Source organism: Athene cunicularia, assembly GCF_003259725.1.
Source record: "Athene cunicularia isolate RWA chromosome 9 unlocalized genomic scaffold, athCun1 chr9_part1, whole genome shotgun sequence".
NCBI lineage: Eukaryota > Metazoa > Chordata > Aves > Strigiformes > Strigidae > Athene > Athene cunicularia.
In genome coordinates, this window is record NW_020799110.1 from 8,775,144 (window position 1) to 8,798,352 (window position 23,209).

Genomic DNA, 23,209 nt, shown 5'->3' on the forward strand with positions numbered 1-23,209 from the left:
TAATGGCTAATCAGCAGCTGGCAGCAAAACTCAAAAACATAATTCCCTGGCTTGAGAGAGTTAATATTTTTCATAGGGCTGGTAAATTTTAGAAGTTGCTTTACGTCTTTGAGTTCTTGGCTAATCTTCAACCTATCATTTCAGTGTGGGTTTGGTACCAGCAGACTTCAGTGGACTGCCTTTTTGTTAGAGTCTTATCTAGGGGATGGGCTGAGTCAGAGCCAGGGTCTGCAGTTGTCAGGAGAGGGCAAGGTGAGGAACTTTCAGAAGTGGTATTTGTGCTGTGAACAACCTTTGTCTGGGTTCATGCTCTCTTCTCCAGAGTTTGTTTCATCTTTCTCCTGGCTAAGTTTTTCTCTGTCAGCCTCGAGCTGCTAATACGGGGTGAGGTCATTGTGGGAAACTTGGCTGAGAGAAGTGCAGGCAGACTGGCAGAGGGATTCTGGGTTTTGGTATGAGTAGAGACCAAAGCAGGGCAGTAGTCATGCACTACAGAGGAAGAGGCCAGAGACAAGAAAAGATGAAAGACCTGTTCAAGTCTTACTAGTGCATGTCTTATCACTCAGGTCCTTTTATGATGCTTGAAGCTTTATAGTTATTTGCTCAAATAGGCAAAACCAGCTCTGGACTCAGCTTCATTACAGGACGTGGTTGGCAAACGCTAAAACTGAGTTTTTCCTCTCTCAATCATTTTGTCCTTCTGTTGAACTTATTAAACTCAATTTCCTAAAGAAAATATCATCACTAGACATAGTGCTTCCCTCCACAGTTTGAACTTTACCTGGACAGAATGCTTATGGGCTTTTAATTAGTGCCATAAGGACCTATCATACAGCTAGAACTGAAATCTAGATCTCCCATACATGACCTCAGTCACAAAATCAGCCTTTCTCCCTAGCCACAAGATTAATCTTTGAAGTCCAGTCCAATGGAGTCCAATCTAATAAACACCTCTTTATTTCTAATAAAGAATTTCTCAGTTCTCCTTGCACCCCTGTGGGAAAAGGGCAGATGTGGATTCCTTAAACTACACTAGAAATCAAAATATCATTGACAGTAGTCAGTTGGCCCCATATGTGTCTGCCTGTATCTAGTAGCTCCACAAAAATTCAGAATCTCTTGTTGCCATGTTTAAAATGTGGATTGGCCACATATCTGCAAATTTTTCTTGCCCTATTCCTTGTTTTCCCTACAAATTTATTATTTTGGGGGGCAAAATAGTATGATCACTATAAATATTCTTAGGATTTAATACTTTTGAGGAGAGTAGTTGAGGTAATTGTGTTTAGAACATTTAAAATACTTACTGAGCCATATGGATGTCTATGCATTTTTCTGCTGGTTGTAGCCAAACTTGAAGAATATGATTAAGGCATCTTGTGTAGGCAATCCTGTCCTGAGAATGCAGTGTTGGTAAACAAAGAGAAGGGATAACATTTGATACTACAGCTTATTGGTTTCTCTCTGCTTTTGTAGATGTCTATTCCTTTGATGAAGAGGAGCCAGTTTTAGATCCACATATAGCAAAACACTTGGCACACTTTGGAATTGATATGCTGCAGATGCAAGTGGTAGGAAATCCATCTTTTATTTAGTTTGTTGTTTACTTGTTGTTTGTCTAGTTGGGGGTGGGAGAGAAACAGGAGGAGAATGATGCTTGTAGCTTATATTTGTGTGATTCCTTCAGACTGTTATGATAGTATTTAGTTTTGTAAAGTTCAGCCAGGCAATTTGTGTGTTATTTTCTGAAGTCCAAGATGAGTGAATCATTACTCTCAAATCCAAAAGTTGCCTTCCAAAAGAGTTCCTTTGTGGTGTTTTGTTTACATGTTTCACTTCTCATGTGTTATGTACTGTTTTCCTTCAAGATGAAAAACTCATGCAATTAGAGAAGACTATCTAGACTATTTAATTACAGTGAGCGAAGGAAAGCCTATTGCATGTGTAAATAGATATGAATCTTAAGCAAAAGTAAGCTAAGCAATGGATAAGTAAAAAGGTTGTTGAAAGGATCTTTATGTAAAGTTAAAAATTTCAGTTTAGGTCTTGTTCATAAATACATTACCAAATGAAAAATTACATTCTCTCAAGTCTAGAAAACAGTGTGGTCTATGGCATGGTACCTTAGAAAGGGACTGGGGCAAAAAGGGTCCTTCTGTTCCTGAACGTGTTGTGGGTCTGTATTAGTAGAGAAGTCCTTTTATTAATTTGTGTCTTAGTGGATGTTGATTCCAGTTCTGTTTAAATGATCTAAGAAGTCTGAATGGGATATGGTTATAACAGCAGGTGGGTTTTTTTTTCTCACTCAAGCCTAGTATCACTACCTCAGAACCGGTACATGAAAACTGTTAAAAATTAACATACCTGATACTGGTTTAGTCTTATTACATTGTCCAAGTGCAGAGAAAACTAATAGTAAGTCTAAAATGATAGGGAAGAGTTAAACTGCAGTTTCAGAGGCCTTCATGGTATTAATAATATTTTTGGCGTACTAATTTCCTTGACAGTATCATGAATAAAATGTCTATTTTATCCAGCAGTCTTTCTGGAAAACCTGTTTTACTTGGCAACCTTGAAAGCTTAGTCTCATCTGTTGCAAAGGTTTTGCCTCCAGTCTTCAGACCAGTCTGAAAAATTCTTAGTGAAGTGATGGAGTAGGGCTAGTAGCCGTAAATGACACTGTAGTGATCTGTACCTGCAAGCTGTGAACAGTCAATATATCTGCAAGTGGAAAGCTGAGTTGTAAAGGGGAGAAACATTAGCATCAAAAATTTTGGCTTTTCCCATTTTAAAAAAGGGAAGAGTTCTTGGATCTGCAGCTTTTCATGTTGTTTGTTTGGTAGGACCAGCTCCTACAGCAGCAGCTATTCCTGGCCGTTACAAATGGAATATGAAACCTGAAAAAATGCGGTATTTTGATGCTGAGGCTTGAGGTCACAGCCCTGAGAGATGTGAAGCTCCCAGCTGGGGCTGAGATCATAAGTAGGAACACTCAAAGTGCCAGTGGTCTGTGGTAAAGAGCTAAGATATGTACTGGAAGATGCTAACCTTCTGATCTTCTCCCCTACATGCAGGATTTACCCTCCTTTGCCCGTTGGTTTGGATCTTATTTTCTAGGGTATAGATCACAAAGTTGGTGATGATGATGGCAGCAGCAGCATTGTTGCAGAAGTTAAACATAAAAAAAAAATAAAAAAATCTTGTTGCTTTCAGACAGAGAATGGGCTAAGAGATAATGATATAAAACCAAGAGTCTCTGAATGGGAAGTGATTCAGGAAGCTGGTGTGAAACTCAAGCCCATGTATGGCCCAGGATACACGGGCATGAAGAACCTGGGAAATAGCTGCTACCTCAATGCTGTCATGCAGGCCATCTTCAGCATCCCAGAGTTCCAGCGCACGTAAGTAGCTTCAACCTAGTTCTTGTCACTAGCTGCTGCTGCATTCTTCAATCTGTTGTTTCTCTAAGAAAGGTGGTATTTTAATTTTTGTCTCACTTGCAAACAAGCCTCTTTCAGTCAGTTCAGTGGCTGCTTAGAGGATATAGTGGTTGTATTGTTCTGCTCTGGAAGAGGTTCGAAGGCAAAACCCAATCTGCCTTTGAAATCAGAACTTCAGTGGTGGGAAGTCATATGCCACCTTATAACATTTATTGCTTGATCTCTGCTTTTTATACATATATGTACATAGCTCTGTTTATCTTGGTATCATCAATATCACATTAGATTTCTTTGTACTGACCCGTGCCTTCGTATAGCTGCAGGAGTCATTCTATTGCTCCAGTGTCATTTGTGCAAAAACTGTACTGGTACAAACATATTAATATTGATCCATGCTGGTGAAAAGCAGTGCACCTTTTGCATGCAGGCCTGGCTAAAAGAGGGAAACTATCAGAGGCTTTTTTGAATTAAAGTTCAATTACCCCCCCCCCCCCCCTTATTTCATTAAAAGGGTAGTGTGAGCATATTCTTCCACTGAATAATTAAGAGAGTAAAAGGACAAAAGCACAACAGAAGAATATGACTGATAAAAACTGAACACATCACTCCAAGGAGAAGAGCCTTTTTATAAAGGACAGTCTGTGGTTTGCAATAAAATTCAGAGTGCTCTTTGATTCCACAGCAGTAGCAGTGTGTGTGCTGGAAGTAAGGCGTTTGGATTTTGGACAGCCTCCCAGGTTTTCATGTAGCAGTTGCCTTCTGGAGAAGAAGAGGGAGAAAACTTGTGTTTGTTTACTTCGTTAGCCATATGGAGTACAGTCTGTAGATTCATTAAATGCCAGCTTTTCTACCTCCATTTTTGAAAAATATCAAAATGGACTTTACTAAGGGAGATTGTTTTTCACAGCATGGTCTGTGAAGCTCTGAAGCACTTAGTATCAACAAAATAGTGGAGATGTTTGATGAAAGAGGGACCAGGCAGAAATTAGATGTGTTTTTTTCAACATGGCCATACCTACCTAGCCTGTTTTTTCTTGTGCTCATGGAAAGCAGTGTTCATGTACTGTTCTACTTCATGTTTCACTTTCCAAGAAACTGGCTAGAACAATCTATACCTCAGTGTTTATTGTCAGGAGTTAGCCTTTGTTTCTCTGAAGAAACTCAATAGAAACATTCTTTTTACATGTTTTGGTCCTGATACAAATTTGGAATTTATTTGGTGATGTTGGTTAGGAGTAGCAAGTACATTGGTTCTCAACACAGCTCTGTGATTTTTGAGTAACACCATCCTGCATCTATTTGAAGATCAAGTAATAGAATTTAAATTCCACATGAACACCACCACCATATCCTTCATAGCTAGAAGCTTCTATGAAAAATTTAAATGTCTGTTTCCTAATTTCTCTACTATTATTTTTCCATGATAGAAGCACACACTGGGGATAGATTAAGTCATTGCTATGATGCAAAATCTGTCGTCTTAGCACAGAGGAAGCCTGCTGATGTATCACAGGTGATATCTGTTGGGATATCCTTGAGTAAATCTAGCTGCAATATGTGAATATTTATTCTTTGTTCTTGCTGCCCAGGTATGTGGGAAACCTTCCACGAATATTTGACTACTCTCCTCTTGATCCAACACAAGATTTCAACACTCAGATGTAAGTGACACTTCTTATTGATTTACTTGGTCAAGTTAAATCGAGTCTAAATAACTTAATGGCAGGGCAAAAGAACACCACTGCCTGGGCTGGAAAGTGGGATATGGCACAAGGTAGAATGGAAAGATTTGCCTCCTAAGTTGCAGCTGATGGTGTTTCATCAGGGGATCAAAGACAGTAAACTTTTTTGCTTGGAATACAAATTTTCTTTTTTTTTCCTGTGTTTCTCACATGTTTGTTTCCACACCACTACTTTCTTCCCTACAGGGCTAAACTGGGACACGGCCTCCTTTCAGGCCAGTACTCTAAGCCACCCATGAAATCTGAGCTTATTGAGCAGGTGATGAAAGAAGAACACAAGGTATTTGACTGAGTTTGTGCAGCCTGGTAACTAGGTAAAAGTGATATCCTGAGAAAAGGGAACAGGTGCTGGGCATTGAAGAACACGTGTGGATCCAGCATGGGATGCTTAGCAAGGTGGAATGTGCAGGATTCTAGTCAGGAGTATATTAGTCAGGGGCTATTTGTGCAAAGCATTAAAGCAACCATTGGTTCTGCTAGTCAAGTATTCTGATGCTCCAGTGATGACTGCAAAAGTTCATAGAACTTGCAACTTATCTTTATCTTCTCTGACGAAAAAAAAAAAAAAGTTACCTAGAGAGTCCTGAGTATTTGGAAGCAAACTTCTAAACCCTCTTTAAATTTTGAAGTAGTATAAATAGCTAAAGAATTTTTCCGTTCCCTCTCTCTAGGCATACAAATCTGTTTTGTCAGTTTGGGAATGCTTTTTTTGTTTGGTGGCTTACCCCTGGTTCCCTCCGCCCCAGTAATACTGGTATACACACAGATAGTATTTTGTCATCCAGAGACTTGTACTGACATTTATAATAAGTGTAATTGCATAGGATTCTAGGCCTTCAGTGTTTCCAGGAAGTGTCTGACAATATCCCACCTGATTTCAGAAGAAGCTGTCTAGGTAATGCAAGATTAAGCGATGCTGGAGACTTTCCTGTAGATGAAGGAGAGGCTGTGCAGAGCTGTCTCCACTGGGCCTTTATTCAAGTATTTCACAGTACAGAAATCATGTGGAAGCATGTCTGTGCCAGTGGGGTCTATCCTGGAAACACAACAGTATATATGGTTTTGGATATAAATTGAAACTCTAATTGTTTAGCAACCTGGGGAGAACGATGTCTGTATCATGATTTATAATAATTCACAATAGCAAAAAATCCCATGGAATCATCTTTCTCAGAAAAGGCAGTTTCAGAACAAAGGTATACTGAGGGGCAAGTACTGTAAACTAACATGCTAGACACAAATGAGAGAGGAATTAGAGGATAAAATAATCTTTTTCCCCATGTTTATATAATACAGAGATTTATTTCTCTGTTATAGTGTTATCGGTGGGAGACAGTCCTTTTATTTTTACTGTAATTTGCAGTAAATTTGCAGCAAAACAGATACTGAGCTCACAATATCTAGCTAGTATCTAGCTTCGAGATCTCCAGTATTGGTTCTGTAATCTTCATATTGCCTTTGTGTTGTTCTTCTGCAACATCGGAGTTGCTTGTTTGTCTTAACACTGCAAAAATCGTTAAGGCATGTGTTGGCATCGTAACATCCATAGACCTATGTCTTCATCTGTCTGTGCTTTTTCCTCATCCAACATTGACTCTCACAATCATCAGAAAGCCTCTTATTCTTTGTCCAACAGTCTTTTGGTTTTAGCAGTGAGGATGATTTTTGATGAAGGTCTCACTGATCAGTTTGTATTAACGAGGTTAATGGGCACTGCCTGATTCACTGGTTTACCTTTTTACCTGTTCTTGATTGATTTTGTGAAAGCAAGCTCATGGTAGCTTAGTGGTGAGATGGAAAAGTTTTCTTCTCTTTTTGTAAGTGGGTTTAAGTTTCCATCAGCTTTTGGAGAGTGAGAAGATTAGTTTAGATTTTGCCTTTCTCCTGCTGCTTTTGTAATACCCTTTGTTTTCTCTAGAGTTATCCAATTAACAATTGTCTTAAGCAAAACATTAGTTGTTTGGGCAATGTTATCTACTCAAGTGAATCTGTTATTTTAGGTTTGTTTTACTATTCAAACTGTCTACCTTGAAACATCTTGTTTAGAGTGATGCTGGGAAAACTGACCTAGAATATATTTGTGTCCCTGCCAGCCTCTGTTATTGTGACCCTGAGCAGCATGTGGAGTGAAACCACAGACTCCACAAATGGGTATTTAGAAATGAAAGGTCAGCTAATAACCAATACTGAAAATACTATCTTAGAAAAGAGCTGTCTTTATGGGGGAAGGATCTCTGATATCAAGTTGTAGTTTTATACACAGCAGAACCCATGTGTGCTTCTGTCACAGAAGTGTAGTGATAGTTTCCATGGAAATACATATTTTCCTCTACCTTCATCTATCAGTTATTGATATAGGAATTTCTGCTTCTGAAATTAGAATGCCAGGGAGATTTTGGACAAAGATAGAGCATCTGGTACAGAGTAGTTTCCGTGATCTGAAAGTCCTACGTCTCACAAGTAATTGCTTTCTACAGTAGCTGTTCATTGTTTTGGCACAATGAATGAATCCTGCTTGTTGCCTTTAAGTAAAATTTTAAACTTATGTGTATCACTGTGACTAAGGAACACTGGAATAGATTTCAACAGACTCCTCACATTAAATTACCTATAATGACTGACCTGCTTTCTTAAATGCATACAGGATATGAATGAAGAATAATGTGCTGGAACTTCAGGGACTTCTCTGAACCCTTCAAATAAAGCTACACCTCCACGTTCAGCCCAGCAGCCACTGCTAACAATGAGATATTGAGAACTTTGTAGTGACAGATGGTATAAAAATTGTCAGGGACTAGTAGCCATCTGCTGGCATTTAACAATATTTGTGTTGTTCATCAGCTCAGATTAATAAAGTTGGTAGTTGCATGCATGAAAAGATTTCCTTATCAAGCAATTCATAGCATGCCTTAGGATTTGAAACAGCTTTCACTGCTTTTGTTCTTTGTTGTACTGAAGATTTATTTAGAAAAAAATAAATCAGGTATAGCTATTTTTTCCGTTCCCTCTCTCTAGGCATACAAATCTGTTTTGTCAGTTTGGGAATGCTTTTTTTGTTTGGTGGCTTACCCCTGGTTCCCTCCGCCCCAGTAATACTGGTATACACACAGATAGTATTTTGTCATCCAGAGACTTGTACTGACATTTATAATAATTGTAATTGCATAGGATTCTAGGCCTTCAGTGTTTTCAAGTGCTTCTGTTTTGTGTCTATAAAGTCATTTTTTCATTTTATTTTTATTCTTTTACTTTTTTTCCCCTCCTACATGCAAAGAAGTTCTCTAGCTTTCTTGGTCTTTGGAACTCATCCAGAGTTTTGGGGAGTTGTTGCCTGTAAAAGCACTCATATGAGATCTGCAGTGGTCCAGCACAGTCTATATTTAGCTAAACTCCTTTGCAACTGTTGATGGGTAAAGTATGCTAGGTATTCTATAAATATTCATGGTGCTGTGGAGCTAAAGTTTTTCACCACAGGGGTTTAGTCTGGAAATGGCAGCAGTTTTCTTGGGCCCACTTTAAAACCAGGCTGAAAGCCTAAAGGGTCATCAGCTAGGACTTGATTTTTGGTTTAGAGCTTCGCCATTTTTTCTGTTATTTTTCTTGTCCTTGGGGTGAAAGAGGTTTAGAAGGCAGGATCTGATCGTCTTCTATAGACTGTCACACATGGCATGTTTCTCTTCTGCCAGATCAAATGGCTGAGTAAAAAGTGTATAGGTGGAAACAAGGCTTGATTTCAAACTCATTGCCTTATACATCAGGGCAAATGGGCCACTTTGCCATATTCTTGCTTCTGACACAGAAAGATGCCTGGTATATAGTAATTTGAGCTGTTTTATGCATTCCTCTCCCCAGTCCTAAATTTGATGAAAGGCAGCTGAGGACACTGAAGTGATATATAACCCAAGATTCAGAAATCCCTAGAACATCTCTTCAAGCAATACTGAGACTCTGTCTCTTTAAAAGAGCCTTTAAAGAGCATCTTAGCCTAATGTGGTTGCTGATGTACTGCCAGCTATTGAAAAAGCATTAAAACTGAGAATCTGCTTCTGGTTTCAATGAGTCTAGGAATACCTTGCTCTGAAACCAAGAATAAAATTTTGATCTTTTAGTCTCTGTTTAATGTGCCTTCCATTTCATGCTGCTTTTCCTGTTTCTACATTGGTATAATAGCACAACAGTAGTAAAGAATGAGATTGGCTCAGTTTTTAACAGCTTATGACATATCCTAAGGGCTACAGTTTTGCTTGGATTGTCTTGAAAATTATTTGGTCTCATGGAGGATGAGGGAAAATCTGAGTAAAAGATTCCAACCCTTTCAAAAGTGTTGTTTAAAAGGCATCAGAGTGTTGTCTTGAGGATCCAATTTGGGTTGGTTGGGAAGGCTTCTTGACTTTCTCACCCTCTATACCACTCTAAAACTAGGACTCTCTTGGAAGCTAGAGATTTCCTAATTTAGGGTAGTTTGCTATGGATGAAACTGAATGGCTAAAGGCAGTATGTGATGATCCTTCAATATGACCCACACCTGCAAATTGCAAATTCATGTCTGTTCTTAACAACCCACCTGGGAGCGCATGCTGCACACGTTAGTTGTTCTCTGCTTGATTCTGTAGAGATCTCTGGAAAGGTTTTGTCCTGAGGAAAGCTGCTAGCTGATAGACCAAAGTGCTTCAATGCCCACATACTTTTTGGCAGAACAGGGTTCTGAAAGGAATATCAAATGTTAGGAAACAGCGTAAGCTTTTAGCCTTTCCGAAACTACTAACTTTTAGCAAACCTTCAGTAATTTTCTTTTAACTTGCAAATACCGTAGAAAAATCAGATACAGTGAATGCTGTAGGAGCTATGTCATAAAACATTTTCTAAACCCCCCAAATTTGTATTGAAAACCAGATGAAATGGAAACTATCATTTCTTTAGTGGCAGAAATGGGCCATAGATAGATCTAGTGGAGTGACTTTGGGATATTTGGTCCAGGAATGAATAAAAATCCTTCCTTAAAAGGTTTTTCTTTCTTTTATTTAGCCTCAACACAATGGAATATCTCCCCGAATGTTTAAGGCTTTTATAAGTAAAGGCCACCCAGAATTTTCCTCTAATAGACAACAAGACGCACAGGAATTTTTCCTACATCTTATAAATCTAGTAGAGGTGAGAAAATCTGAATTACTGCTTCTTTTCCTTGGTTATATTATGATATTATGAGGGCAGAGCTGTTGTATGAGTGGCTCTTTTTTTTATTATACCCTTCTTAGCCTTGGATATGTAGAAAATAGCACTAATTAAAGTATATTTTGGTTTGGAAACATCTGTTTCTTTGATTCTCCCTTCTCTTTACTTCAGACTCTTGCATGACCATACACGGGGCCAGTGCTGCTGCTAACTGCAAGAGATATAGAGAGGTCATGCACCACTGTACAGGCTATAAGATTGATAAACATGTGACTGTCCTTTTAAATTGAAGTTGGTTTTATAATTACAGGCTATCTGTCTGTTTACCATATTGTACTCTGTCTTGGAATATTAATGAATTGGGTATTATGATTATTATTATTATTCCAAATTTATATCATTGTTGGGAGCAAACTAATTACCATGTCCAGTTCTTTTACAAACGCCAGCTGTACATCATTGAATCATTATGGGAGGAAGAACTCCCCTGCTGAAAGCAAATATTCAGTGGACTAATAGTCACTTTCTGTATAAGATGTTCCACTGAGTCCCAGCTCAGTGCTCTGTGTAAAAGAATCACTACTGTGAATTTTAATGCTGTCTTTCTGAAAAGGAAATTTACAAATACCTGCAGTTTTAGATTTAGAGTATTTCTTTCTTGCCCATCCTTCCTCCCTCTTTTTCCCATTTTTGACAAGATTGAGGGTGTTTATTCACGTGTTACAGTCTAGATAAAGTTATTCACATTTGAATGCATTATGTTCCATGTCCCAAAATGCATGTACTGATTATAGGGTGGTTAGAAGATGTTTTTCTGGTTTTTGCCTGATAACAGACATTAACATGAACAATAAAGAGGAGGCATGTTATTTGTATGACATTTCCATCTGGATAATGAGCTACAAGTTGCTTGTTCTGTTTCAGTGCAGGTTTGGAGTGGTAGGAGCAATTCTATTTGCTGAAAGGACGCTCTGTGTTAAATACCTGAGCTTTCTTTGTTTAGTGTAACCTACCACCTTCCTTCCTTCTTCTGTTCACCTTGACTCAGTCAGATTCATTAGGTACATCCTCTGCAAGTTGTTATGTGCAGAAAGATACTGTTGTGTATGCAGACATTGTAGACTTCAGTGGGATTCTCTGTGGGTGCAAGAGTAATAAGACACAAGCTGAGCTGCCAGATCTGGGTGCGAGATTGGGGTCTTCGTGCTTGCCATCAACCAACCAGAAGCCTTTGGGTTCTCTGGTCATTTTAATGATCATCACTTAAATGATTGGATCTAATATTCCTTTCAGAGGAACCCTGTAGGTTCAGAGAACCCTAGCGATGTTTTCCGGTTCCTGGTGGAAGAACGCACACAATGCTGCCAGTCCCGAAAGGTCCGCTACACAGAGAGGGTGGACTATATCATGCAGTTACCTGTTGCCATGGAGGCAGCAACAAACAAAGGTAAAGAAACAAACTGGTCTGTTGACTGACCTTCTGGTGACTCTCTCAATCGTGAGGGTTTTGAAGTTCTCACCCCCATACAGTCTCTTTATATAGATAGAATGGTTCAAGGCCATGTGGCAAATCAAACCAATGAACTGATCAGGGGAAAGTTACTTGGTTTTCTGTAAAGGAGATCTTAAACACACATTAGTTGTGGCTTTACTGTCCCTGCTTATACTTTTAGGGATGAAGGATTCTACCTGGATACTCTTGGCAAGTTTTCAGACAGATTTATTCACAGACTGTGAGCTCACCGTTAAGTGTCACCACTCAGCAATATATCACCAAGAATGCTAGCAGTTTGTATGATAAAGATGTCAGAGATTTGTGATTTAAAACCTTAACCTGGATTTGACCCAGCCATGTGCTATACCACCTGTAGTACAATTTATTTACCCTTGGGTTTTGTGTGTGTGCACATCTGTGTGCCCAAAGATCTCCATTAGGATTGGATTTCCTTTGCCCTGGACAGTGAACTAGTATATAAAAACGTCTTAATTCTAAGAAAGGAATTGACCATACTAGCTAATGAATATCTTGTTAAAAACACACTCACAAAAAATAAATAATAAAAAGAAACCAAACAAAAAACCAAATCAGCTTTGTGTTCATTAGCAGCAGATTATAAGATCTAACACGATAATAGAGAATAGGAGTATAAGTTTGTTGTCTATAAAGCCAAAATACACAATTTGGATATTGTGGAATTTAGGAGAGGAGGGAAGGAGTGTGAAGTGGTGGACTTTGATTTAATATACAGGACTGTTTTTTTCACGCCTCTGAGCTACATACTTGTTTTTAAAGGAGAAAATGGCTGAGGAGGCTAGAAGACTTGGAAGCAGGAGTGGGAGGTACTGACAAATCTTGGCTGCCCCTGCAATCAATGGTGAAGAGTCTTACAGACTAACAATAAATATATGCTTGTGGTGGAAGTGAAGGGGACATCACAGGAACACTAGAAGGGGGATGAGCCTCCGGTTTCCTACATAATCTCAAAATTTAAAATACTTTAAAGCCATAAGGAAATATTCTGATTATTTGATCAGATCCTTTGGAATAGCACAAGACAGAGAATTCCATCTGCTGCTTTTCACCTAGCCCACAACTCCTTGAACTGGACAATATATTAAAAAGACCATTTTGACTTGAGAATTTAAGTTTTGGAGAACTTTGCATTCTTTGTTCATCAGTTTCAGACATGATTCTATTGCTTATGTTATTTCCAGGTAATGGCTCAGGAGATATATTTATGAATTTACCATATGGTGCTGCTCAACTTGCCAGTGTCAGGACTCTTTCTGTATCATACATAATCCTGGCTTGTCTAGAAAGTCAGATGACAGAGATAGACAGCAATAATTTTCCAAGTCAGATTGAGCTGATAAAGTGAGTAGCTGGTGTTACTATTAACACAGGATTCTGTCTGTCATGACAAGATTTTAATTGCCTGTTGCCCAGTATTTCCAGTTCTGTGGTTTCACCATGAACAGAAACCTTCAAAAACGAGTTGTGATTGTAAGTGTAGCTCCTGACCCCAATGCAGACAAAAAGATTTGATCTCTAGTTAAAGCCATGTAAAAGTTTTATTGATAAGTAAGTTTTTGCATTTCTCAAACTTGCAAAAATAAGACTGGTGAGGGACATCATAACCACAATGATGTTCATTTAGCTTTTAGTCATGTGTTTTTCTCAGATGAATTAATTGCCTATGAATTGAAGAGGCGAGAAGCAGAAGCCACAAGGAGACCTCCACCAGAGCTTGTTCGTGCCAAGATCCCATTTAGTGCGTGTCTGCAGGCCTTTTCTGAACCAAACAATGTAGAGGATTTCTGGAGCAGTGCCCTTCAAGCAAAATCTGCAGGAGTTAAGTAAGCGTGTGTCTGGCTGCCATTAAAAACCTATCTGGTAGTGCTCTGTGCTTACCTTGGTACCTGGGCATGATACAGAGAGAAATAGATAAAGGCATAGTGGATTCTGGCCTTGTATAAGTGTTGGGGCTCATAAATGTAATGTGCAGATCAAGCCTGACTGGAGTTGTGATGACTATTGAGCAGGAAATAAATTGGTCTCAACTGTCAAACTCCAAGAGGTGTTGCAATCTGGTTCTTAAGAGCTTGAACTTTAAATGCTTGTAGCTTAATTGTCTGCCCACGTGTTAAAGTCAGATCTTATGTATCAGCTAGTAATAGAGCTCTCTTTTGTGTGGTAAAGAGATATAGTCTGGATCTCTGTGCTTAGTCTCTTGATGTCCTCAGTTGACCAAAAATGCTGAAGGGCGTTGTGTGGCCGCAAAACAGGGTGAAGCAAATGAAGGCTCACAAGAAGTGAGAAAGTTCTTTAGATGGATGGAAATTTTTGCATTTTTAAAGTGCTATGTTGAAAACTGGTTTTATTATATTACTATGTTTTATGTTGTTTATTGTTTGTGTTTGGATTTCAGTGCATCACCTACAGTGTTTGGTTGCATCTGTTAAGTTTACTGTCACTTATATGGGGTCATGGTACAAGATGGACATATAAAACCAGGAACCTGTGTTGTGTGTTTATAATTGGGTAGATAAAAGAACCAAGAACATCTTGGGCTTAAAAAAGCATTAAGAAGACATAGGACGGCAAGTAGAGATCAGTGCAGTTTTCAGGGGCTGTATTTCTTGCTGAGAACAAGAGTTAGTTTCTTATCTGGTTCCATTTTTATGTTAGCAGCAAGGAATGGTTGGAAATTGGGCTCTGCAACTGGTTTTCTGTGGCTAGGTACTTTCTATTTTTAAGATCACTTAACACGTCAATGACTCATTGCTGTCTTAGCATACAGTTTCACTGACACTGTATTGAAAATTGGGAGACAAGTGCACATGGTGAAGAAAAATGCAGTAGAAGTCTAAAGGTTTTTTGTATTAACTGTGACCATGTTGGAAGAACATTCTAGTCCTTAAATAGATCCAGGGTTAATCTGTAATTTAGCTGTTCTTCATCCCTTAGGTCTTCAAAAGCATTGAAAGGTGAAGAATAGTTTGCTATTTAAAATTCAAAAGTTTCATGCCACAGATGATAAAGTTACTAAAATTGCAAGGTGGTGCTAACAAGAACTTAGAAAGTAGTTATTTATAGTATGGTAGGAAGGCCTTATATTTGTGATGCATTTACTGTATTTTACCCAGAGTTAGGTGAATTAGAAGAAAGGGTAGTGTGTATATGGAGGATACAGGGAAGGATGCAGGAGATTAAATGTGGGAAAAATGGGAGCATAGAGAAGGAGAATGTTACAGTGGGCTCAAGATTAAACTTTCCCTCTTCACTAAGTGGGCAAATATCAGGGATCCCCTTAAAATCAAGAGTCATCCTCTATTTTGATAACTGTTGTAGTAGCTCAATAAGAATATAATGTAGGCTTTCTATATAGCACTTTCATGTGAAAAACTACTAATGACATCTCTTTTATCTTTGCTGAATGAAATGCTTTATCAGCATATTTATCAGTTGGACTGATACATCGTGGACAATGCTACTGTTACAAGAAAGGGGCAGAATAAAAGACAGATTTAATTGTTACTCCATTCTGTCCAAGATACATTTTAAACCCATGTCCTGATGTTATAGCCAATATGTAATTAAAATTTATTTCCTGACATTCAACTTCAGGACAGCTTGAGTTAAGCAATTTTTATATTACTTGTAGCTAGTTGTTTTCTATAATCTTCCTACAAGCTGAATTATTTGCAAGTGTTTGGGCTGACATTCAGGGAGGGTATGAACATACAGAAAGCTACTACCATACTTTTTCACTGTACTTGAAAATTTTTTGGCTTATGTTTCTAAAATCCTTCACTATTGGTCTCTCTCAGGCCTAAAGTTACTCATCTCAGTGTGCCTGAGGTACGGAAATCTGTGCTCCTTGTGATTTTTCACTTTGTTTCAAAGAATTGTATTTCTTGTGCTTCCCAGGACTTCTCGTTTTGCTTCATTTCCTGAGTACTTAGTGGTGCAGATAAAGAAGTTCACATTTGGCCTTGATTGGATACCCAAAAAGCTTGGTATGTGCCTTTTATATTTACCTTTTTCTCATTCTATCCAAGATAATCTATAAGGTGTACAGACTGTGGTCTATAATGAGGACCTGGTTTGAGTCTCAGGTTTATACTGTGAAGATCCTAATTGAATCTTCTTTCTTTTTATGACAAATTAAACCAATCTGTCAGGTCTGTGGAGTGAAAATATCGTTTCATATAGTCAGACTCGAAGTTAAATTGTGCTTTAGTGTTGAATAACTGTTTTCAGGAGGAGAATCCTGTCTGTGTGTACCTTGAGTACCAGAGTCCCCTCTCTGAAGGGGATAGGTTGCACCATGGGGTCATTTTTCTGGATTCATAAGCTTAGCCTGTTTCTCTACCTTTGCAGATGTTTCTGTAGACATGCCAGATTTCCTAGATATCAGCCACCTTCGGGCCAGGGGTCTTCAGCCAGGAGAAGAGGAACTTCCAGACATTGCTCCTCCTATTGTCATTCCCGATGACTCAAAAGGTATTTACTGTCATATGCTCTGGTAATTCTCTCTTGTATTCCCTTTTCCATCTAGCACATACTGATTCTCTTTCATTTTCACCTTTTGGAGCTATGACCAAAAAACCCGCTCTGTGTTTCTGTAATTGAAGATTGTTACAACTCCCCACAGCCTTTTCTTCCTCCCTTCTAGACAACCCAGTTCTTCTAGCTTTTCTGCTTTGATGTTTTCAATATTTATGATTGATGCTGTTTCTCTGAGCTCTCTCCAAATAATTAATATTTTTATGAAATTGCTGTGCCCAAAGGTAGACATCATATTTTGTGAAATAGATTATTTCACTTGCTTTACTGGCTCTAGTCTCATACTTACCCTGCTGTGTGGTGCTTGCCTCTTTTGCAATAGTATAGTGCTGCTCAGTGGAGCACCTTGTGCTGCATTATGATCTCTTTATCCTGACCAGCAGAATGGTTCCATGCCTTCCATGTGCATGGACAGTTATCCTTACTTAAGGATGAAGTCCTTGTTGTTCATCTTTTTTGAATGTTGATTGGTATCTAGGACTTAAGTGGACAGAGGTGTGTGAAGACCTACGTTTATCAAAATCAGCTACTTGCAGAGACCATCTTCTGTCCATTCATTGACCTTCAGTGCATGTTCATAACTCTCTTTCAGTAAAGTCCCTGTGCACTTCCCAGGGCCTGGTGCTAAGGATTTGGTCTCAGACCCCTACTCTGAGTCTCTTGACAGGTGTCAGAAGTGGGGTGAAGCATTAATCCACTAATTTCTTATATTTGCATAACAGGTGTTACTAAACTGCTATTATCTTTTCAACACTTTTGTACTAATTTTGTACTAAAACCTGGTGATAAAGTAGTCTGGGTGGTACTGTAGTGAAATCAATCTCTTGGTTCTTGTGTACTGCCTTTTCTACAGTATGTGGTCTGTCCTGGTTGGAAGGAATTTTAAAATCTCTTGGTTACTGTAATTGTTTGCTGTAGGATTTTAGTGTTGCAGTTCTGAGCAGATGGTCTTCTGTTCAGTCACAGACTTTACTTGAATAACTTGAAACACTTTGGTTCAAGTTGGAACAACAAACACGCCATGTCTGCAAAACTGATTCATTCACAGTACAACACCTTGTAATACACAAAGGACTACAATTTAAGAAAACAGCTTTCCCGGCATAGATTAAGATTCAAAATCTTTCTAATTTTTAAATTACAAGAATTGTTAGGTTGCAGTAGGCCCTAGCAGCTGTGCATGCATGCGTAGTTCACTTCTCTGGGTGTATGTGGGCTGTACAGCCCATTAAATAAAGGCTCTGTCTCAGGGAGCTGATGGCAAACTGCTGACTAAAATATTTGTAGAGCAGAAAGAAAGAGGAGTGATTAATATGCTATGCTGCTTTTTTTTTCTTAAATACTGTTTCTTTTACACTAAAGTTAAGAAACAAGAATATTAGAATATCCTCCTTCCTCATTCTCTGGGTTTCTCTGTCTAATGAAATGGTTTATAGCAAGTAAAATCATGGTTTTATAGTGTGATTTTAGACCCAGGTTGTTGCAGTTTCATCCAGATGACTTAAGTTTGGGTGCCTCAGTATTTGAAAGGAAACCAGTAATGCAGCTACTCTCATGACATGATTGCCCCACTTGCTTGGATATTATAATGGGGCGGTATAATATCAAGCTGTATGTATGTTAAAGGAAGCTAGTACCTGAAATTGTGTGTCAGAACAAAGGCTATGGCAAAATTCAGTTCTCTAAAGGTTTTAATTTTGTCCCTTATCTGTAGGTTCCTTAAAAAGGTCTTTTTTTTTTTATCCCCCTGTTCAATGGACTGACTTAGTTTTAATGTAAATGCATGGGTGATGGTACCTTATTTATAACAAAACAAATTCTTAAGTTGATTTAGGTCAGCTATCAGCTATATTTACTACTGGTTTATAGTACCAGTGACACTTTGCTCTGAGCTGAGCTAGAGAAATTACTGGGTAGAAACATCCCTGGTCTAATTCATGGCAAAAACATCAAGGATGTAAGGATGAACATGCCCTGCCTGTGTGAGGTCAAATGTTTCTATTACTTTAAAAACATGGAATTGTTTTTCCCATATGAATTTACTTAGCCTTCATATAAGTCCTTTTTCCTGGCTTTTTTTTTTCCTTTCTTAATTTTCAGATCATATGACGAACCATTTCATGGAGTGTACGTATCTCGTTTTTCTGAGACTGGTATTTCAGCTGCTTAAAAATTTGTCGTGCTTTTGCTCAGCTAATGTCTTCATAGAGATGCATGAAGTATTGCCCTGCGTGCTTCTAAATAACAGCTGATTTTTGTAGTTGTTCAGCATTTACTTACAGTGTGCAGGACTCTCTAAGAATCTGTAGTAGCATCAGTGTAGCCAGAATATGAGCTGCTCCTCTATCTGCTGCTTATCAGCAGGATCTTGCAGTTCTGGGGGTCACAGCTGCTTGATCTTAGCTCCCTCTCTGGACCCTGATCTCAGCTGAAGCTGTTGGACCCTGTCATCCAGGGGTGAAATTTGACTGGAGGCTGCTAGATCTAGCAGCTGTTGCTTCTCTCACCTGCAAGATCCTGCCTTTGAGAGAGGTGATTGCTTTTGGCTGCCATTTCTAGCTAAGCACAGCACCTGACTTCTTCACCCCCTAAATCCAGTGCTGAGTTTTTTAATAAATAAAGTCCTGTAGGAATTCATCAAGGTTTAAAGATCTATATAGATTACTGTGACAAAAGATTATCAGTAAGTCCATAACAAGTACTATAATGCTTTATACAAGGCTGTTTCCTAATGGATGTGGGTTTGTTGTGGTACTAAAACAAGTGCAAGTGATATGTATTGTAATATTTGTCACCATGAATAAGAAATACTATACAATGGATGAAATTAGACTTTTATATTTTAGAAGGTCCTTTCTTGTAGCTCTAGATATTGATGAGTCTTCAGTTATGCAACTGGCAGAGATGGGTTTTCCTTTGGAAGCGTGTCGGAAAGCTGTGTACTATACAGGCAATCTGGGTGCTGAAGTTGCTTTCAACTGGATCATTGCACACATGGAAGAACCAGGTCAGTGACTGGAAGGTGTAAGTTAAACTCAACTCCTGGTTGTGTATGTTGGCAGTCAGTAGAAATTTTATAATGTGTGACAGAGAAACAACAGCCCCTTCCCCAGCCCAGGAAACCTGGAGGTGTGAGTGAATTTTCCTAAGCTGCTCCTGGGATATTCAGATCTTGACCATTTTGTGGCATCCTCAGCCTAGAAGAAGACAACAAACCTAAGCTCCAGCAGAAGTACACTCTCCTGTCCTCACTGATGGTGCGGGCCAGCTCTCTGTTTTCCACCCTTTGGCTAGGTCTGTGCTGCTAAGGGGAAAGTTGACTTGTGATCGAGTGTAAGTACAAAGAATCCTGTGGTCCGGATGCTTTTCTTCCATATCGGCCTTCTCTAGCTCAGCCTAGAGCATTCATGCTGTACTTGGAACTTGGGCTATCTACTGCTGGACAGGGCTGCTAGATGTTCTCCACTTCCTGTTTCATCCATGCAAAGTTTGGACTTGTGATTCAGCATGGAGTGTATCTGAGCACTCCCTTGCCAGGAAACTCCAGATTTGGTTGAGTGAGCTTTTGTGTTGCTTGTGTAAATGGGAATGAGTTTCACTCGGGCTTAACTGACATATTTCGGCTGTGGAATCAGTTCACTTTACATCTATACGTGTATGAGCTGGGTTGTCTACTTTCTGGTGGTATCATTGCTTCCATACCAATCTTTGCTGCTTTCCTGCAGTTGTTTCACTTCTGTGATGTGCCACATTGTTCCAGCCTGCTCAGTATGAGTTTATCCACCTAGATAGTTTGTAATGTGCACATTCATTTTGCTGTTTTTAATGCTTTCTGCCCATCTGAGTCCTAACTAGGCCAGTGAAATGAATTTACATTGATTTCAGGACTACTTTTGAGGTCCTGTTTGTTGTTTGTTTGTGTTTATTATTGACTTTCCAGTTCAGTGGAACAAAAGAACCAACTGAATGTTTGTTTGTCCCAGACTTTGCTGAGCCATTGGCCATACCTGCATTTGGAGAAGTTGCATCCAGTGGAGCAGCTGCGTTTGGAGCTGTTGGGCTAGATAACCAACCTCCCGAAGAGATGGTTGCAATTATCATTTCCATGGGCTTCCAAAGGAATCTAGCAATTCGAGCGCTGAAGGCAACAGTGAGTTCCATGAGTTATTGGTAGCACTTGGGTTTTGTTTCAAATTACGTGGTTTTGTATGTGTGCACGCTCAGATGCCTTTGAAACATGCGTATAAAAATCCACTAAGTGGATGATGCACATAGAACTATTCTGGCAAAGTGTGGGATGCCTGACTTGTCTGGGATAGAGTAGGGAAAGGCACGTGAATGCTAAAGTGTGGAGGTAAGTGAGGAAAACCTTATCTTCTTTTACCATCTGTTGAGAAACAACCTGGTTGCCTAAAGACTATGCATATTCAAGATGAGAACCCGGGGGCCAAGGGGATTAGTTGTGGGAGGGTTTCTTTTCTATCTGTCAAGCTTCTCCAGAGTGCTTGTTGAATACTATTTTCTGTGGAGGTAGAGTATGTATCTTACAAGTTTTAAGTGCTGTCAAACATGATCCTTACTCTGTTCAAAGACCAATGATTGGTAGCATGATGCTAGTTGTTGGGGGTGGGTTAAATATTAAATGCTAATAGCATGTATTAAAGGTTGCTTTTTTGCTTGTTTGGCTTGCAGAACAATAATTTGGAACGTGCACTAGAATGGATCTTCAGCCACCCTGACCTTGAGGAAGAAAGTGAGCCTGCTTTGGACATGATGGATATGGAGAACAATGCTAATGCCAATATCCTTGCAGAGACGGGGTCAGAGGGACCCAGGATCAAAGATGGGTCTGGAAGTAAGTTCTCCTTCAGCTTAGAACTGGCTATCATGTTGTTGTGTCACACCTACACCATACATAGAGCTCCTTTCTGTTCTGAAAATAGTTATTGGGGTTTTCTGGATGTGATCCAGACAATTTACTTCCAATCTTGCTTCTAGGGCTGAGTCCAGCTCTGTGGGGCTGCTAAGTTTTGTGGGCTGTCTTTGCTCAGAAAATTCTTTCCCTGCACTCAGTGACTATCCTTAGTCCAATTTTCTTGTTGCCACAGTGTATAAGTAAGTCTCTCCTGGCCTAGCTTTACTTTTTGTTTTGCTGCTGTAAGATAGAAAGACAAAGAAAAGCTAGAATGTTTAAATCTGTGGAGGCTGAGCATCCTAAAGATAACGCTGCTGTCACAGACCACCTGAGTTTCTGTCCTCCTGTGGTCTGATGGGAGATTTGATAATCCCTTCAACCAAGTTCCTTATTCTAAATATGGCAGGTATAGTTAGTATCCTGCATGTACTGCTTTGCTATTTTCTTTTGTCTTTTTCTTTGAGATCCTCAGTCATACTACTGCTAAATAAACCACAAGATGGGGCTAATGTACAGCAGTCAAAGTTGTGAAGTAGGCAAAGAACCTATTGTAAGTGTAAAAGCACTAGAGTAAAAAAGCTCAGCGGTGGTTCTAACATAACAATATCCCATAACATTTTTTGAAGGGTCTTTTGCGATCAATTCTAATAACTGTAGTATGTTGTAAACTTTTACCTCTGATCTTGACTGTAATAGTCGTAAAAAAAATTAATGGCCAATTTGACTTTTGTTTCTGTGGTTGCTGTTATTATATAAGAACATTCATTTCTTTGTTTCTAACATTATAAAGACCAATCTTAAGTCTCTAGGAGACATGGGAAACATTGATTATCGTTAGGTTAAAAAAAAAAAAGATTTGGAATAATTATTTTTTGTGGTACTTAGCCTTTATAGACTGAGACCATTTACTGAGTGCCTGAAATCCTGATAACCAACATGATACTGTAAAATGGCTCCAGAAAGCCCTCTCCACCAAAATCCAGGCCCCTGTCCTTATGCAATATCCTGAAAGAAGGTACCCTTTTACTTTTGGTGGTAATTTGGGTGAATGGCATGAATGGGTGGGGAGCAAGAACCAATGCTGAGTCCTCCAGAGACATTAAGCACAAAAATTGTCCTCGTGTTAAAGGAAGAGGTTTCTTTCCTGTCCTCTCTTTTATGGGCTGCTGAAATACAAACTTCTAGGTTTTATTTGATTTATAGGGGATCTGTGATCACACTCATAGATATAGCTAATGTGTGTGCAGAACGAACTCCTTATCTGACACTTTCTGTGCTGCTCTCTGTGAACTGGGAGTGAATCTGCAGTTTTCCCTTTCCTAGTAGGGGCTGTGATCACAGCCCTGCTGTATGAGCACAGATCTATGTGGGTTTGATTTGGATAGGTTTGATGTTCAACAGAGAATCTGACTGCTAGCTAAAGCCAGAATAATGCTGTAGTCTTAACAGAAACTGTTTGGGGATGCAGAGTCTGAGTTAGGAGTGCCTAGCTGCTTCTCCAGTATTAGAAAGAAAGTTTCCCTGGAGTCATATTGCAATGTTAGCAATAAAAGACTTATGGTGCCGTTTGTATTTCTTGAACAGAATACGAGCTGTTTGGGTTCATCAGCCACATGGGAACATCCACAATGAGTGGCCACTACGTTTGTCATCTCAAAAAAGAAGGAAGGTGAGTGGAATTGGGAGAGACACAAAGATGAGCAAAGGTTTTCTTTGAAGTGTGCATCTGTACAGAGCAGGGGGTGTGTTCATGGCAGACAAAATGTGTATGTTGTTGACATGTATACATTTCCCACTGAAGAATTTAAGATTGTTAACAGATTGTAGATGTGATGAGCCAGTTCTAATACCACTGAGGTCTGTGCTGAAA

At 39.2% G+C, this 23,209-nt stretch overlaps 1 protein-coding gene across 2 annotated transcripts in view; it reads left to right on the forward strand.

Moving 5' to 3' along the window:
* The window catches only part of USP13 (ubiquitin specific peptidase 13), a 44,371-nt gene that overhangs the window by 17,077 nt on the left and 4,085 nt on the right, over positions 1-23,209 (forward strand). Inside the window, exons 6-19 of one of the 2 annotated variants that reach the window (XM_026855213.1) lie at positions 1,477-1,571; positions 3,214-3,401; positions 5,030-5,101; positions 5,369-5,462; positions 10,208-10,333; positions 11,648-11,801; positions 13,537-13,711; positions 15,786-15,874; positions 16,239-16,361; positions 18,525-18,551; positions 19,288-19,431; positions 20,408-20,574; positions 21,117-21,279; positions 22,924-23,008. In XM_026855213.1, the coding sequence (XP_026711014.1) occupies positions 1,477-1,571; positions 3,214-3,401; positions 5,030-5,101; positions 5,369-5,462; positions 10,208-10,333; positions 11,648-11,801; positions 13,537-13,711; positions 15,786-15,874; positions 16,239-16,361; positions 18,525-18,551; positions 19,288-19,431; positions 20,408-20,574; positions 21,117-21,279; positions 22,924-23,008 (1,702 nt within the window). The remainder of the gene's footprint in view (positions 1-1,476; positions 1,572-3,213; positions 3,402-5,029; positions 5,102-5,368; positions 5,463-10,207; positions 10,334-11,647; positions 11,802-13,536; positions 13,712-15,785; positions 15,875-16,238; positions 16,362-18,524; positions 18,552-19,287; positions 19,432-20,407; positions 20,575-21,116; positions 21,280-22,923; positions 23,009-23,209) is intronic. The other variant, XM_026855214.1, reaches the window with a different exon arrangement.